Genomic DNA, 16084 nt, shown 5'->3' on the forward strand with positions numbered 1-16084 from the left:
TGTCTGTTACAGTTACTATGGGATGAGAGTGCGATGTGCAACTTTACGCAACTATTCACCTCTTCTTTTTGGTCTTTTTTATGGGGATAAAAGGCTTAGGTATTTTATCCATATATCTGATTAATTCAGGTCGCATGAGCTTTTCTTTTTTTGTTTTTTTGGGGAATAAATTTAGGCAAATTAAAATTGTGGGTAGGAACACGTCACCTACCAGCAACAGGGCTGTGTCACGTGGATTTCACGTGTTTCCAAGAGCGGCGACCTCATCACCTCCTTATTGCCTACGCGTCAACCAACGAGTCATTGCCTTTGCCGATTGGGTTCCTTTACGCTTGTAGTGGGGACGCCGAGATAGCTACCCACAATTGTGACCCGTCGAGATAAAACCGACATCCCCCGCTTTCGTCCTCGGTATCTTTTCGGGTGATCGGTCTCTAAGCAGATACCGAGCCTTGCTTTTAATTTCCCAAAACGCCCTTACACCCGGCATTAAAACCTTCGACGACTCTCCACCCTCAACCGGTTCCTCTCCCTCTTTTCTCTGTCGTTTCTCCCACCGGCGGTGCCTGTAACCGTCGACGACTTCGCACCCCCGCTCCCGTAGAAAGCGCGGATCCTGTGGCCGCCCGGTCGAGCGATGAGCGGCGGTTCCATGGCGGCCGCGGAGGACCCACCGCCCAGCGAACTGGACGCCAACCTCCGCCACCGTCTCCCCTTTCCGAGATGGGGCGACCGGCGGATACCCCGCCGCGGCAGCGTCGACCGGAACGGCGTAGATCGGTCCCGCTCGGAGGCGGCGCCATCCGGTAGCCGTGGGTCCCCTGCGGGGCAACGGAGCTGCGGCGGCGGCGGCGGCGAGGACGGGGGGTTGGAGGAGCTGAGAGCGAAGCTGATGGGCCATCTCCAGGATGCTGCGGACCGGATGAAGCTGGAGACTCCGGAGGCAGCGCGAGAGACCGCGAGGCCGTGGAACCTGAGGGCGCGGCGGCCGACGAACGGGAACGGCCAAGGGGGTTGCGCCAGCGCGGGGACGCCTACCGCGGCGACAGACGAGGAGGATAAGAGGAGGAAGAGCGGACTGACGGTGTCGCTGACGGCGGAGGAGATCGAGGAGGACATCTATGCCGTGACGGGATCGCGGCCCCGGCGGCGGCCGAAAAAGCGACCCCGGGCCGTGCAGCGCCTGCTGGACGTAAGCCTTTCTAATTTTTCCCTGTTTTATTTCCCTACGATGCTTTTATGGCCCGTAATATTTCTTTAGTTACCCTCTCCGCCAATTAAACCACCCTTTTTCTTTTCGCTACATATCATATTTCGATTCCATTATTCCCTGTAGCACTGATGCGCTACTTCTACTGGTGACAAAACGTCCCTACGCGCGTACACACGGTCGCATTTCTCCCCATGTATTTGTACGTAGCTCACAGATACGTGTCAGGTAACTATTGGAAGCATCGCGAACCGATTCTCGCATGAGGTCAGTTGGCTGGGTCCCAGACAAAAGCCACACACGTTGGTTGGCCGGCCGGCGGACAGAACATTCTCTCCACATGTTTGGTAAAAGCATAATATGTAGCCAAGCGATAAATGCATTATTTCACAGCTCTTTATGTTATCTTTGCTTTGCTATGTATGTATATATATATAATCTCTGACGTACATATGTGCGCTGGCATGCAGGTATGTATGATGTATAAACTAATAAATGATATTTGTGGTTCGTCATGGGTTACTGATAAATGACTCGGTCTCGGTTTACATGTTTTGGCCAGTCTCTCTTCCCAGGATTGTGGCTGTCCGAGATCACGGTGGAGTCTTACAAGGTTGGGGATGACTGAGTCGCTGACGCTGCCGTCTTCATCCCTGCAGAGCAAGACTTGTGTTGCTGAAAGCTATGTTACATGTAGTTGTTTCCTTTTACATTTTATCGTTTCTTGTGAGCATTTGTGGTTCCTCTGTTAAGGAAACTATGCAAGACAAGAGATGCCAGTTTAATGATCAAACATTGTATAGTTGTTCCCTCTTCTCAGTGCTGAAGCTCCTCAGCAGTAAAATGAAGGCGTTTTACCATTAAAATGGACACGTGTATATGACGATGAGAAGGGTAAATACGATTATTATTATTATTATTATTATTATTTGGGGGCCGAATCATTGGCTATGTGCCTCGATCATGGGAAGGCCCCAAATGGGCCGTCGGGTCTAATGGCCCGAACTCGTCACCCAGCGCGATCGAAAGCGTTGAATTAAAAGGGGACGGGGCGGCGGCGAGAGGCGCGGATGGAGGACGGCGTTGGTGCTCTCGGCTCCACCCAGCACTGGACCGTGGCGTTCCGACGCGCGCACCCGCGACTCCGATGTCATACTGGCGGACGCAGACGTCTCTCTCCCTCGGATCCGATGCCGCCATGCCCTAGGGGTTTCCATCGGTCCACGACCTGCGCAACTTTCATCTTTCGTCGACTGGGTCACCATCAGAACCTAATATTTCGTCTTTCATCGAGTGGCACTGGCATGGAAGACGAGAGATGGTTGTCGATGAAAGATTAGAGATGGTTTGTGCAATGGCATTGTAACTTGTACATATGCTACCATATTCCTTTAGGCTGAAGGGGAAGAAGATGCAGAGCGTTGAGGGGGAAGAGATTGGTGTTCGTGGGCGACTCGCTGAACCGCAACACGTGGGAATCGCTGCTCTGCATCCGGAGGCACCCTCTGAAAAGGAAGCACCGCGTTTTGGAGGTGTCCGGGAAGGAGGAGTTCAGAACCGACAATTCGTAAGCTTTTCGATTCGAAGCATGCAGTGCTGCACCTCCTTCACGGATATCATCCATCTTCCCTTCTCTCTTTGTTGGCGGTGGTGGGTTTCGTTCATGCACCTCCTGCTCACGAACCGCGCAGGACTACAACCGTTACATATGCTAACCATAGTGTTTTTCCTCTATAAAAAATAAAAAGCAGAAACACTCAGCCGCCATTCGCAAGAGGTAACTTCGTCGATGAACCCCACATTCATCATGAAATTTCATTAAGGAAGGAGAAGAGCATGAAGCTCTGCTGCGACGCTTCCTTGTTTGCTTCCTTGTATGACTGTAGATTCATCCTTTCTCCCTTCTCATTACGTTTTGTTCTTCTCCTCCCCTCTTCCTTTCATTCGATTTGTCCTGACCTTATCTTACTGAGTTCGATTGCAGAGAATAAGTAAGTCGGTTCATCCGGAGGCCACGTGGATCAGGACTACTTCTTTGGAAGCCTAAGCAATCTGTTAACACAACCACTTTCTGCTTAAAGCTCCATATCTCTGCCTGTTTGATTATGTATGTTTTTTCCTCAGATTTACAGAGGACGCAAGAAGGATTTTTGCATTTAGTGGATTATGCAATCAGTTTCATTTATTATGACCGCATAGGAGCGAGGTTTATCTGACTTCCGGTCTCCATTTCCTGGGCAGAGAGCTTTTGCAAGCTCCGAGAGTGGTGTAACTTTGACATGGCGATGGAAGATTCAGTTCGAAAAGTGGTATGGTATCTTTTTAATCGATGCTAAAATTTTATGGAATAATTACTGACTCACCTTCCTCTTCTTCTTTTCTTTAATATTGAGCACAGTTGGTCCAAATCTTGTGTTCAGTAGGAAATCCAAGCTTGTGTTATTATTCAATAACTTTCTGTAGGGCTGCATACTGCATTGTATAAGTGAACGTAGGTTTGATCTGTTGTGTGCTATATTTCAAAAAATTTTGCTCATTTTATAAGGATTTTTGCATTTAGTGGATTATGCGATCAGCTTCATTTATTATAATCACATAAGATCAAGGTTAATCTGACTTCTGTCTCCATTTACTGGGCAAAGGGCTTTCATAAGTTCTGAGAGTGGTGTAACTTTGGCATGGCAATAACTGATTTGGTTCGGAAAGTGGTATGGTATCTTTTTAATCGATGCTAAAATGTTATGGAATAATTACTGACTCACCTTTCTCTTCCTCTTTTCTTTAATATTGAGCACAGTTGGTGCAAAGCTTGTGTTAAGTAGGAAATCCAAGCTTGTGTTACTATTCAATAACTTTATCTAGGGATGCATACTGCATTTTATGAGTGGTTATATTTCAAATATGTCAAAACACTTCTTAAATATTGTTTGCTCATTTAGGTTTGATCTGTGTGCTATAGGCGCTAGAGGAGCTGAAGCGCTTGTTTCCTGAAGTTTTCAATGATTTGTTTCAGCGGTTGGAAAGAAAGGTTATTTAAATTGCTCAAACAGTTCATTCTATCAATTACGTTCCATAATATTTCTTAAACCATTATCTAATTGAAACAGATGAATGAGAAACCGAAGCATGTGATTCCTCAAATTTTAAATCAAACTAACAATATCATGCCTCAGCAAGCGAACGGGGTGATTGCTCACAATAGTCAGTTGCCAAGGTAGGACATGTGAAACCCTAACTTTTGTGCAATTATGTTGATTATAAAGTATTTACTGTATCTCTGTAAATCTTAAGAAAAATGGAGGGAGCCATTGTCCATATAGGCAGTCACCTTGGTCGTTTTTATTGTCCAATTAATTAAGGCTAACACCTGAAGCGACTGCCACAAGTCTTTGAATCTCTTCGAAGACGAGAGATGCAAACTGGTAGTCCGAGGTCCAATTGGTTAACAAACCGTTAATGTGTGGTGGCATAGGAGAATTTTGTGCTTACTGTTTGTTATTTAACTCGGGAGGGACACAATTTGACTGCAGATCCATGCCTACCGAAGGCGTCCAGCCAGCATCAGACTTGCAACTTGCCTTCACAGAGAAACTCTTACTTCCAAGCTTCAGCGAAGATGTGATCAAAGATAAGGATCATAATCATTTCCAAGTGTCACTAATGCAATTCAAACATGGTCAGAGTTGTGTTTTTTCGCTTCACTCACCTATCAAAGTAGAAATAGTGGTCCTCGATAGAGGTTTCCCCAGAGAAAATAGTCAGGACTGGAACGCTGACAAGTTCAAAGCAGCATATCAGAAGAACGGAAGAGTAGGAGATCATTGCTTCTAGAAGAGAGCAAGGCCACATTACATCAAGGCATAGCTTCCTTTGGAACACTTCAGGTCACTGATAACTCGAGTTGGGTAAAGGCCGGGAAATTTAGACTAGGAGTCAGAGTTTCTCCGGGCAGCTATAAAGGACCAAGGATTAAAGAAGCGATAACAGAAAGTTTCCGGGTTTTAGACCATCGAAGCAAATGTAAGTCTAGTGTTTGTGCTTTGTTAGTGATAGCTGTACTTTGTTATTTTTTGTATATCTGATTTCTCCTTCAAGGAACAAGTATTTGACAATATATATTCTCGCTTAGAAAACACAGAAGCTAGATAGCGAGTTTCATAGTCTCTACAGTGCTTTATCGATCAACTGTTGCCTTTCTTTGTATGCCTTCCAGTCGATCAGAAGCCGCATCCCCCATCTCTTGATCACGAAGTATGGAGGCTACTCAATATTAGCAGGCATGGAGCAATTCACAGGAGGCTGGATGCTGCTGGAATTAAGACCGTGCATGATTTCTTGAAGCTCTCGGTTGTTGCTCAGCAATGCCTCCGAGATGTACGTAAGCCAAAACTCAGGCAATTCCAACCCTTCAAAATTTTGAATGTCTTAATCGGTGCTCTATACATTTATGAGACATAAATTTATCTCGGTCAATCAGATTATAAAGATGTCAGACAAGAAGTGGGGAGAAACAATAGGACATGCAAAGAACTGAAAACTGGGAGACGGTTTATACTTGTAAGGGTTAAGGCTGTCAACCCTCTCGTAGACAACAAACAAGCACCCAAAGAAACAAGACCTGTCGAATCGACTTAACTGGAAACTCGCCTTAGTAATGAGTCTTCTTGCGCCTTACCTTGAACTTGAACCAATGTAACTAACAGCTTCTTCTCGGCTTTCAGACCCAATTGCTGGACTCTTTCTACCCTTGCTGTTGCTGATGTACCTCTTGCTCGCTCCTTTCCTTTGCATTAATAAATTCATCTAGCCTTCCTTCCTGATCTGTGCCACAACTAATTCTTAAAGAGGAGCTTATGTAACTTAACTGGAATCTGGAACTTCACTTTTAGAATCGATTCTATCCTCCGCTTCTGATCTTATAGATTCAACTGGAACTTCGTAACTCGTCTTAGCACTCGAAACAAGTCCTGTTTTCGACTACCTTGTTTGTGCGAGAGCTGTAGGGCCTGGAAGAGAATGTCAACGTTAGGAGCGGAACTGAACTCGACTCGAAAGAAGCGTTTACAGCCTGAACTGAACCTTTACGTGGTCGACCTCTAGTTGGTAACTAAACCAATTGTCCTTCCGGAGCTTGCCTTGGACTTGCAATTTTGTCTAATGTAGTGCGGTGTACTAAAGTGGAGTCTGCTGAGTCTTTAGATGCGAAGTATAGATTCGGTGATTGTGTTGTTGATTCAATTTGTTTTGTCGACTGTGGAGAGGTGATAGCTTTAGGAGAGGAGAGAGAATCTCTTTGTGTTTGAGTGTCGTCTACCAGAGGTAATCCCATTCACACAAGACTCAGCGGGACGACTTTTTGACAAGTCGCGTTGGTGAGCTCAGCAAAAGACATAGATGAAACAAAAGAAAAGACATAGATGAAACTTCCATTAGCGTTTCGGGAGTTCCAGCAGTATCAGATGAAGGAATTGATTCAGAAGATAGAGTAGATGAAGATAAACATTCCATTCCTGGTTTGACTGTTTTACTCGGCGCTTACAGAGTCTTCGTCGGTGAGCGGACCTACAGTTAAAAGTAAAGTGATTATTTGAGTTCACCGTTCTTAATTGTGATTAAGGAGTTAGGTAGACTAATGCTTAGTTGTTTACTAACAAATCTATACCAATTGCTACATATATTCTATACTTTTGCAACACTATATTCTCTTCTTCTTCTTCTTCTTCTTCTTCTTCAGTTAACACTCTCTTCTCTTCTTCTTAATCTAATCTATAACGTTGCAAATGAAAACTTAGCATGCATTCTTCTCCGTTCGTATTGCCGTGAATAAGAAGATATCTACTTCCTATTTAGGTTGCAGGGGAAGAAGATGCCGAGAGCGTTGAACAGTAAAGGTTAACGGGGTTACCATATCTTTACTTTCATCGAGAGGCACCGAAATGAAAGATGAGAGATGGTCTGTGCACTATCATCGGAATTTTCACATATGCTACCAGTGTATTATTTCCAATAGGTTGGAGGGGAAGAAGATATCGAGAGCATCGAATAGTCAAGATTAAACGGCGTATGCATATCTTGCATATTTCATCGAGTGGCACTGGCATATTTCAGAACCTGATCTTTCATCTTTCATCATGTGGCACTGGTATGAAAGATGAGAGATGGTATGTGTACCGGTATCGAAATTTCCATACAATGCTACTAGTGTTTTTCCCCGTTTCTTTTGGAGGGGAAGGATGGGGAGAGCAAAGTTTCTACAGTCAAAGATTGATGGAGTGACCATACAATTTTTCCTCTATAAAAAAAATCAGAAACGCCCCCCCCCCCCCCCCCCCCCCCATGAAATTTCTCTCATCAGGAGACCTCACCCTCACCGATGGCTATAAATTCCGCCGCCTCCTCGTTACCCTAGCGTACTTCTCCTCCCCTCTCCTGCTTGAAGCTCCATATCTCTGCCTGTTTGATTATGTATGTTTTTTTTTTTAATATCAGATTTACAGAGTACGCAAGGAGGTTTTTTTTTTTGCATTTAGTGGATTATGCAATCAGCTTCATTATTATGATTTAATAAGAGTGAGGTTTATCTGACTTCCGTCTCCATTTACCGGGCAGAGAGAGAGAGAGAGAGAGAGCTTTTGCAAGCTCCGAGAGTGGTGTAACTTTGGCATGGCGATCGAAGAAGATTCAGTTCGAAAACTGGTACGGTATCTTTTTTTAATCGATGCTTAAATTGCATGGAATAATTACTGACTCACCTTCCTCTTCCTCTTTTCTTTAATTTTGAGCACAGTTGGTGCAAAGCTTGCGTTCAGATTGTGTTCAGCTTGTGCGAGAGGAGATGAAGCGCTTGTTTCCTGAATTTGTCAATGATTTGTATCAGCGGTTGGAAAGAAAGGTTATTTAAATTGCTCAAACAGTTCATTCTATCAATTACGTTCCATAATATTTCTTCAAACATTATCTAATTGACACAGATGGAAGAGAAACTGGAGCATGTGATTCCCCAAATTTTAAATCGATTTGAAAATATCATGCACCAGCAAGCGAATGGGGTGATTGCTCATAATAGTCAGTTGCCAAGGTAGGACATGTAAAAACCCTAACTTTTGTGCAATCATGTTGATTATATAGTATCTCTGTAATTCTTAAGAATTATATTGTCCAATTAATGTGATGTTGTGCAAACATGTAAAGCCCTAATCTGGGCAGTCACCTTGGTCGTTTTTATTGTCCAATTAATTAGGGCTAACACCTGAAGCGACTGCCACAAGTATTTGAATCTCTTCAAAGACAAAGAGGGATGCAAACTGGTAGTCCGAGGTCCAATTGGTTAACAGATTGTTAGTGTCTGCTGGCACAGGATAATTTTGTGCTTACTGTTTGTTATTTAACTCGTGAGGGACACAATACACTTTCACTGCAGATCCATGCCTACGGAAGACGTCCAGCCAGCATCAGACTTGCAACTTGCCTTCACAAAGAAACTCTTACTTCCAAGCTTCAGCGAAGATGCGATCAAAGACGAGGATCATAATCATCTCCAAGTGTCACTCGAGCAATTCAAACATGATCAGAGGTGTGTTTTTCCGCTTCACTCACCTATCGAAGTAGAAATAGTGGTCCTCGATGGAGGTTTCCCCAGAGAAAAAAGTCAGGACTGGAACACTGATGAGTTCAATAGCAGCATATTAGAAAAACGGGAGAATAAGAGATCATTGCTTCTGGGAGAGAGCAAGGCTCCATTAAGTCAAGGCATAGCTTCCTTTGGAACACTTAAGCTCACTGATAACTCGAGTCGGGTAAGGACCGGGAAATTTAGACTAGGAGTCAGAGTTTCTCCGGGCAGCTATAAAGGACCAAGGATTAAAGAAGCGATAACAGAAAGTTTCCTGGTTTTAGACCATCGAAGCAAATGTAAGTCTCAGTGTTTGTGTTTTGTTAGTGATAGATGTACTTTTGTTATTTTTTGTATATCTGATTTCTCCTGGAAGGAACAAGTATTTGACCATATATATTCTCGCTTGGAAAACACAGAGGCTTTATTGATCAATGGTTGCCTTTCTTTGTATGCCTTCCAGTCAATCAGAAGTCTCATCCCCCATCTCTTGATCACGAAGTATGGAGGCTAGTCAATATTGGCAGGAACGGAGCATTTCAAAGGAGGCTGGATGTTGCTGGAATTAAGACCGTGCAAGATTTCTTGAAGCTCTCGGTTGTCGATCAGCAACACCTCCGAAAGGTACGTAAGCCAAAACTCAGGCAATTATTTTGAATATCTTAATCGGTGCTCTATGCATTTATGAGGCATAAATTTCTCTCTGTCAATCAGACTATAAAGATGTCAGACAAGAAGTGGGAAGAAACAATAGGACATGCAAGGACCTGCAGACTGGGAGATGATTTATACTTGTATGATAAACCTCCTTTCACTGTCAAGTTGAATCCTATTTGCGAAGTTGTTGAAGTCAGGAAGAACGGCGTGAGCATCGCTCTTACACAGCTCGCTTCAGAAGAGACAGTAAGGATGATGGATGCACCGACTTAGAATCGATTTATTTGCCATGATTAGCATGCTGGAAGAGAATTATTTATGTGGGGGTCTAAATTTTATGCAGGTCCAGCATGCTACTGAGGCATACCAAAATTGGAACCGGTTGGAGAGAGTTCCGGGGACGCCTTCTATGATTGGAGCACAAAAACAGAGTAGTATAAACTACATGTTTCTTGTCAGCAGCAGTGTACTCATGTGCATGTTCATAGTTAGATAACTAGCTATATACATATTAAGAGAGCACATCCTGATCTGTTTTCCAGATTCTATCAAAAAATGTGGACTAGAATCCGATGAACCAAGGTGTAGTAATCCGCTAGATGGGTCTCAGAGGGAGCTGTCCGCCGGCAATGTGACTCCACCACTCGGAGCTTCTGTGTGTGTTCTTGAACAGCTTCCTTCACCGCAGAGAGTAAATACAAACAACATCTTGGGTACATTATAAGCTTGAACTGGTATGACATTAACTAAATTATATGGTGCTCAAATGCTATGCAGGCCGGTGCAGAAAACCAAAACTGGAACCCATCGGACTCCGATGGAGGAACCATGGAAGCGCAACAACAAAGTGGTAAACATCCATTAATTTCTTTTTCTAAACATGTTTTAGTTTGTGTGACTAGGGACATTACTACATTGAGAAATTGCCCTTTAAATTGTCAGATCATTTTGGCGACCTAGGTAGATCAGCCGCATTGTGGAGTCCCAGCTCGCAATTGGCATGGAGTCCAAACATGTTTTGCGGCACCGGAGAATCCCCAGGTGAAACAATAATAGGAGATATTTGGCAATAGGAAAAGCTGACCTGTGGATTATGATGTTATTTGATTTTGTACAAATTTCCAGCGTCAAAACGTTATATGTTCTCACCGACGCTTCTCATCATTCAATGAGTCGATGAATCCATTACAGTATTCACATAACTCTGATCGCGAATAGCCACTAACATATATTGCTTTGGGTTAGCGATCGATTTGAACAAGCATCGCGGGATTTGTTGAAAGATTGTTGATAGAATAAAAAGAGAACTAAACTTTTGTATATAAATAAATACTAAGATTTATGTGAAAAATTCTTCGAACGTAAAGGGTAAAAATCACACGGTAAATTAGAGGTAATCTTAAGAATAATTAATATAGAAATATCAATTTTTTTTTTTTCAAAACTTAAGATACAAGAATTATTTCACTGTGTATAATATATTGAAAATAGTCTCTCTGTGTTGTTCTTGTCAGTCGTAATCTCCCAACTAATCGTTGTCACAATTGAGTTTAAAAGATCCTACGTTGAGAAATCCATCTATCTTATTGTTTTTCTTAGATTGATTGATCCATATAATATAATAAAATAGAGCAACAACTCAATAACTTCGTTGGAAAGGATGCCAAGCATCTTCAACAAGTATACTCACGCAGCTCATATAATGGCATGGGAACGCTCCAAATAGGCCTTCGATTCTAGTGGCCCGAACTCGGCACCCAGCGCGATCGAAAGCCTAGAATTGAGAAGGGAACCCGAGGGGAGGCCGGCGTTGGTGCTCTCGGCTCCACCCAGCTCTGGACCGTGGCGTTCCGACGCACGCACCCTCGACTCCGACGTCATACTGCCCCCCTGTCGGACGCAGACGTCTCTCTCCCTCGGATCCGATCCCGCCATGCCCTAGGGGTTTCCATCGGTCCACGACCTGCGCAACGTGAGACTCTGTCGCTCTCACACATTTAGGTCACCATCAGAACCTATTCTTTCATCTTTCATCGAGTGGCACTGGCATGAAAGATGAGAGATGGTTTGTGCAATGGCATCGTAACTTGTACATATGCTACCGTATTCCTTTAGGCTGAAGGGGAAGAAGATGCAGAGCGTTGAGGGGGAAAAGATTGGTGTTCGTGGGCGACTCGCTGAACCGCAACATGTGGGAATCGCTGCTCTGCATCCGGAGGCACCCTCTGAAGAGGAAGCACCGCGTTTTGGAGGTGTCCGGGAAGGAGGAGTTCAGAACCGACAATTCGTAAGCTTTTCGATTGGAAGCACGCAGCGCTACACCTCCTTCACGGATATCATCCATCTCCCCTTCTCTCTTTGTCATCGGTGGTGGGTTTCGTTCATGCACCTCCTGCTCACGAGCCGCGCAGGACTACAACCGTTACATATGCTAACCATAGTATTTTTCCTCTATGAAAAAGAAAAAACAGAGACACTCCTTCGCCATTCGCAAGAGGTAACTTCTTCGTCGATGAACCCCACAATCATCGTGAAATTTCATCAAGGAAGTAGAAAGAGCATGAAGCTCTGCTGCGACGCTTCCTTGTATGACTGTAGACTCATCCTTTCTCCCTTCTCATTACGTTTTGTTCTTCTCCTCCCCTCTTTCTTTCATTCGATTTGTCCTGACCTTATCCTATCGAGTTTGATTGCAGAGAATAAGTAAGTTGGATCATCCGGAGGCCACGCGGATCAGGACTAGTTCTTCTTCGGAAGCCTAAGCAATCTGTTAACACAACCACTTTCTGCTTAAAGCTCCATATCTCTGCCTGTTTGATTATGTATGTTTTTTTATCAGATTTACAGAGTACGCAAGAAGGATTTTGCATTTAGTGGATTATGCAATCAGTTTCATTTATTATGACCGCATAAGATCGAGGTTTATCTGACTTCCGTCTCCATTTACTGGGCAGAGAGCTTTTGCAAGCTCCGAGAGTGGTGTAACTTTGACATGGCAATGGAAGATTCAGTTCGAAAAGTGGTACAGTATCTGTTTAATCGATGCTAAAATTGTATGGAATAATTACTGACTCACCTTCCTCTTCTTCTTTTCTTTAATATTGAGCACAGTTGGCCCAAAGCTTGTGTTCAGTAGGAAATCCAAGCTTGTGTTATTATTCAATAACTTTCTCTAGGGATGCATACTGCATTTTATAAGTGAACGTAGGTTTGATCTGTTGTGCGCTATATTTCAAATATATTTTTGCTAATTTTATAAGGATTTTTGCATTTAGTGGATTATGCGATCAGCTTCATTTATTATAATCGCATAAGAGCAAGGTTTTTCTGATTTCTGTCTCCATTTACTGGGCAGAGAGCTTTCATAAGCTCTGAGAGTGGTGTAACTTTGGCATGGCAATAGCTGATTTGGTTCAGAAAGTGGTATGGTATCTTTTTAATCGATGCTAAAATTTTATGGAATAATTACTGACTCACCTTCCTCTTCTTTTTTTCCTTAATTTTGAGCACAGTTGGTCCAAAGCTTGTGTTCAGTAGGAAATCCAAGCTTATGTTATTATTCAATAACTTTCTCTAGGGATGCATACTGCATTTTATAAGTGGTCATATTTCAAATATGTCAAAACACTTGTAAAATATTGCTTGCTCATTCATGTTTGATCTGTGTGCTATCAGTGCAAGAGGAGCTGAAGCGCATGATTCCTGAAGTTTTCAATATTTTGTATCAGCGGTTATTTAAATTGCTCAAACAGTTCATTCTATCAATTACATTCCATAATGTTTCTTAAAACATTATCTAATTGATATAGATGAATGAGAAACTGGAGCATGCGATTCCTCAAATTTTAAATCAAACTGACAATATCATGTGCCAGCAAGCAAACGGCACAGCAGGATTGCTCACACTAGTCAGTTGCCAAGGTAGGACATGTAAAACCCTAACTTTTGTGCAATCATGTTGATTATAAAGTATTTACTGTATCTCTGTAATTTTTAATAAAAATGGAGGGAGCCATTGTCCATCTAGACCATCACCTTGGTCATTTTTTTCTTCTCTTTGGTTTTTATTGTCCAATTAGGACTAACACCTGAAACCACTGCCACAAGTATTTGAACTTAGGAACTCTTCAAAGACAGAGGGATGCAAACTTGTAGTCCAAGGTCCAATTGGTTAACAAACAGTTAATGTTTGCTGGCATAGGAGAATTTTGTGTTACTGTTTGTTATTTAACTCGGGAGGGACCAAATTTTACTGCAGATCTGTGCCTACCGAAGATGTCCAGCCAGCATCAGACTTGCAACTTGTCTTCACAAAGAGAAACTCTTACTTCCAATCTTCAACAAAGATGTGATAAAATACGATGATCATAATCAACTCCAAGTTTCCCTCATGCAAATCAAACATGGTCAGAGTTCTGTATTTTCGCTTCACTCACCTATCAAAGTAGAAATAGTGGTCCTTGATGGAGATTTCCCCAGAGAAAATAGTCAGGACTGGAACACTGACGAGTTCAAAGCAGCATATCAGAAGAACGGAAGAGTAGGAGATCATTGCTTCTAGAAGAGAGCAAGGCCACATTACATCAAGGCATAGCTTCCTTTGGAACACTTCAGGTCACTGATAACTCGAGTTGGGTAAAGGCCAGGAAATTTAGACTAGGAGTCTGTGTTTCTCCGGGCAGCTATGCAGGACCAAGGATTAAAGTAGCGATAACAGATAGTTTCCAGGTTTTAGATCATCGAAGCAAATGTAAGTCTAGTGTTTGTGCTTTGTTAGTGATAGCTGTACTTTGTTATTTTTGTATATCTGATTTCTCCTGGAAGGAACAAGTATTTGATAATATATATCCTCACTTAGAAAACACGGAAGCAAGATAGCAAGATTTATAGTCTCTACAGTGCTTTATTGATTAACCGTTGCCTTTCTTTGTATTTCTTCCAGTGAATCAGAAGTCGCATCCCCCATCTCTTGATCACGAAGCATGGAGGCTACTCAATATTAGCAGGAATGGAGCATTTCACAGGAGGCTGGATGCTGCTGGAATTAAGGCCGTGCATGATTTCTTGAAGCTTTCAATTGTTGATCGGCAACACCTCTGCAACGCCTCTGAGATGTACGTAAGCCAAAACTCAAGCAATTCCAAGCCTTCAAAATTTTGAATATCTTAATCAGTGCTTTATGCATTTATGAGATAAATTTCTCTCTGTCAATCAGATTATAAATATGTCAGACAAGAAGTGGGAAGAAACAATAAGACATGCAAGGACCTGCAGAATGGGAGATAAATTTCTCTCTCAAGTTGAACCCTATTTGCGAAGTTTGTAAGGTCAAGAGTAACAGCGTGACTTAGAATCGATTTATTTACCATGATTAGCATGCAGGGAAAGAATTATTTATGTGGGGGTCTAAATTTTGTGCAGGTCAAGCTTGTCTATGAGGCATACCAAAATTGGAACTGGTTGGAGAGAGTTGTGGGGATGCCTAATACGATTGGAGCACAAAAACAGAGTAAAAACTACTAGTTTCTTGTCAGCAGCAGTGTATTCATGTGCATGTGGCCATACACATTATTAAGAGAGCATATCCTGATCTGTTTTCTAGATTCTATGCAAGAATGTGAACTAGAATCCGATGAACATAGGTGCAGTGATCCGCAGGCAATGTGGCTCCACAGCTTGGAGCTTGAACAGCTTCCTTCACAGCAGAGTGAATACAAACAACACCTTGGGTACATTAACTTGAACTGGTATGACATCAACTAAATTATATGGTGCTCAAATGCTATGCAGGCTGGTGCAGAAAACCAAAACTGAACTCTGTCGGATTCCAATGGAGGAACCATGGAAGCGCAACAACAAAGTGGTAAACACCCATTAATTTCCTTTTCTAAACATGTTTTAGTTTGTGTGACTGCGGACATTACTACATTGATAAATCATCCTTTAAATTGTCAGATCATCTTGGCGACCAAGGTGGACTCGCGACATGTTGCAGTCCCACCTTGCCACAGTGTGGCTCACCACACTTGTTTTAAGCACCGGAGAATCCCCAGACAAAGTAGATGTAAGAGATCTTTGGCAATAGAAAAAGCTCTGATGAATCATTTCCAGCGTTGAAACGTTGTATGTTCTCTTTGAGGCCTCTCATCATTCAAGGAGTCGATGAATCCATTACAGTGACTGAGCGTAGCCATCAACATTTATTGCTTTGGGTTTGTAGTCCAATTAAACAAGCATCGCATGGGATCTGTTCAAAGGTTATAGCATCCAAGCCCTGTTTACGATTGTGTTCTCTGGTATCGTGGGGGTAGTATTATCAAAATTGCAATCCTAAAGTTCATCCTTTTTTTTTCCAAAAAAAAGGTAAAAGTCTATAAATGAAAACTTAGCTTATATTCTTCTCCGTTCGTATTACTGCAAATCGGACAAAGTAAATCAGGAGTAAAACCTTCTCAGTCACAATCAAAAGAGGAACTCCCATAGACAATTTGACGGAAGAGTGTAGCAATACTTCAAGGCGTTGTCGAATGCTTTGTCAAGATATCAACCACAGCTCTTTAATCGTGTTAGCAAAACCTTCGTCATCTTCCCTCAGTCTCCTGGTT

General features: G+C 42.7%; 3 protein-coding genes and 1 long non-coding RNA gene across 7 annotated transcripts; all 4 read left to right on the forward strand.

Annotated features, from left to right (window-relative positions):
• Window positions 1-475: 475 nt before the first annotated feature.
• LOC135632287 (uncharacterized) lies at window positions 476-2029 on the forward strand. 2 transcript variants are annotated; one of them, XM_065140726.1, is made up of 2 exons: window positions 476-1192; window positions 1337-2029. In XM_065140726.1, exons 1-2 carry the CDS (start codon window positions 638-640, stop codon window positions 1340-1342), a joined length of 561 nt encoding a protein of 186 aa, XP_064996798.1. In that variant the 5' UTR covers window positions 476-637; the 3' UTR covers window positions 1343-2029. The 2 variants fall into 2 exon arrangements, with proteins under 2 accessions (XP_064996798.1, XP_064996792.1); XM_065140720.1 differs by having other exon boundaries at window positions 480-1192; window positions 1773-2029.
• Window positions 2030-2198: 169 nt separating this feature from the next.
• Window positions 2199-6027, forward strand: LOC135632294 (uncharacterized). Of its 3 annotated transcripts, XM_065140734.1 has the most exons (8): window positions 2199-2555; window positions 2628-2860; window positions 2962-3519; window positions 4170-4238; window positions 4318-4424; window positions 4741-5230; window positions 5424-5584; window positions 5688-6027. In XM_065140734.1, the coding sequence occupies exons 3-6, from the start codon at window positions 3490-3492 to the stop codon at window positions 5039-5041; spliced, it is 507 nt and encodes a 168-aa protein (XP_064996806.1). In that variant the 5' UTR covers window positions 2199-2555; window positions 2628-2860; window positions 2962-3489; the 3' UTR covers window positions 5042-5230; window positions 5424-5584; window positions 5688-6027. The 3 variants fall into 3 exon arrangements, 1 of the variants encoding a protein (XP_064996806.1); XR_010494666.1 differs by lacking the exons at window positions 4170-4238; window positions 4318-4424; window positions 4741-5230 and having other exon boundaries at window positions 2204-2860; window positions 2962-3317; window positions 3452-3519; XR_010494665.1 differs by lacking the exons at window positions 4170-4238; window positions 4318-4424; window positions 4741-5230 and having other exon boundaries at window positions 2206-2860.
• A 1527-nt stretch (window positions 6028-7554) lies between these two features.
• LOC135580906 (protein SAR DEFICIENT 1-like) lies at window positions 7555-10681 on the forward strand. The gene is made up of 11 exons (XM_065140752.1): window positions 7555-7675; window positions 7820-7906; window positions 7998-8102; window positions 8182-8288; window positions 8631-9121; window positions 9286-9446; window positions 9537-9725; window positions 9823-9910; window positions 10022-10170; window positions 10257-10329; window positions 10422-10681. The coding sequence occupies exons 2-11, from the start codon at window positions 7874-7876 to the stop codon at window positions 10550-10552; spliced, it is 1527 nt and encodes a 508-aa protein (XP_064996824.1). The 5' UTR covers window positions 7555-7675; window positions 7820-7873; the 3' UTR covers window positions 10553-10681.
• A 508-nt stretch (window positions 10682-11189) lies between these two features.
• On the forward strand, window positions 11190-15747 carry LOC108952398 (uncharacterized). Its single transcript, XR_010494669.1, has 13 exons — window positions 11190-11451; window positions 11595-11849; window positions 11942-12065; window positions 12176-12301; window positions 12434-12501; window positions 13289-13400; window positions 13738-14229; window positions 14422-14593; window positions 14695-14806; window positions 14901-14988; window positions 15082-15186; window positions 15270-15342; window positions 15435-15747. It is a non-coding gene; the product is annotated as an uncharacterized LOC108952398 (long non-coding RNA).
• The last annotated feature ends 337 nt before the right edge of the window (window positions 15748-16084 follow it).

Source organism: Musa acuminata, chromosome BXJ1-3, assembly GCF_036884655.1.
Source record: "Musa acuminata AAA Group cultivar baxijiao chromosome BXJ1-3, Cavendish_Baxijiao_AAA, whole genome shotgun sequence".
In the NCBI taxonomy this organism is placed as follows: domain Eukaryota; kingdom Viridiplantae; phylum Streptophyta; class Magnoliopsida; order Zingiberales; family Musaceae; genus Musa; species Musa acuminata.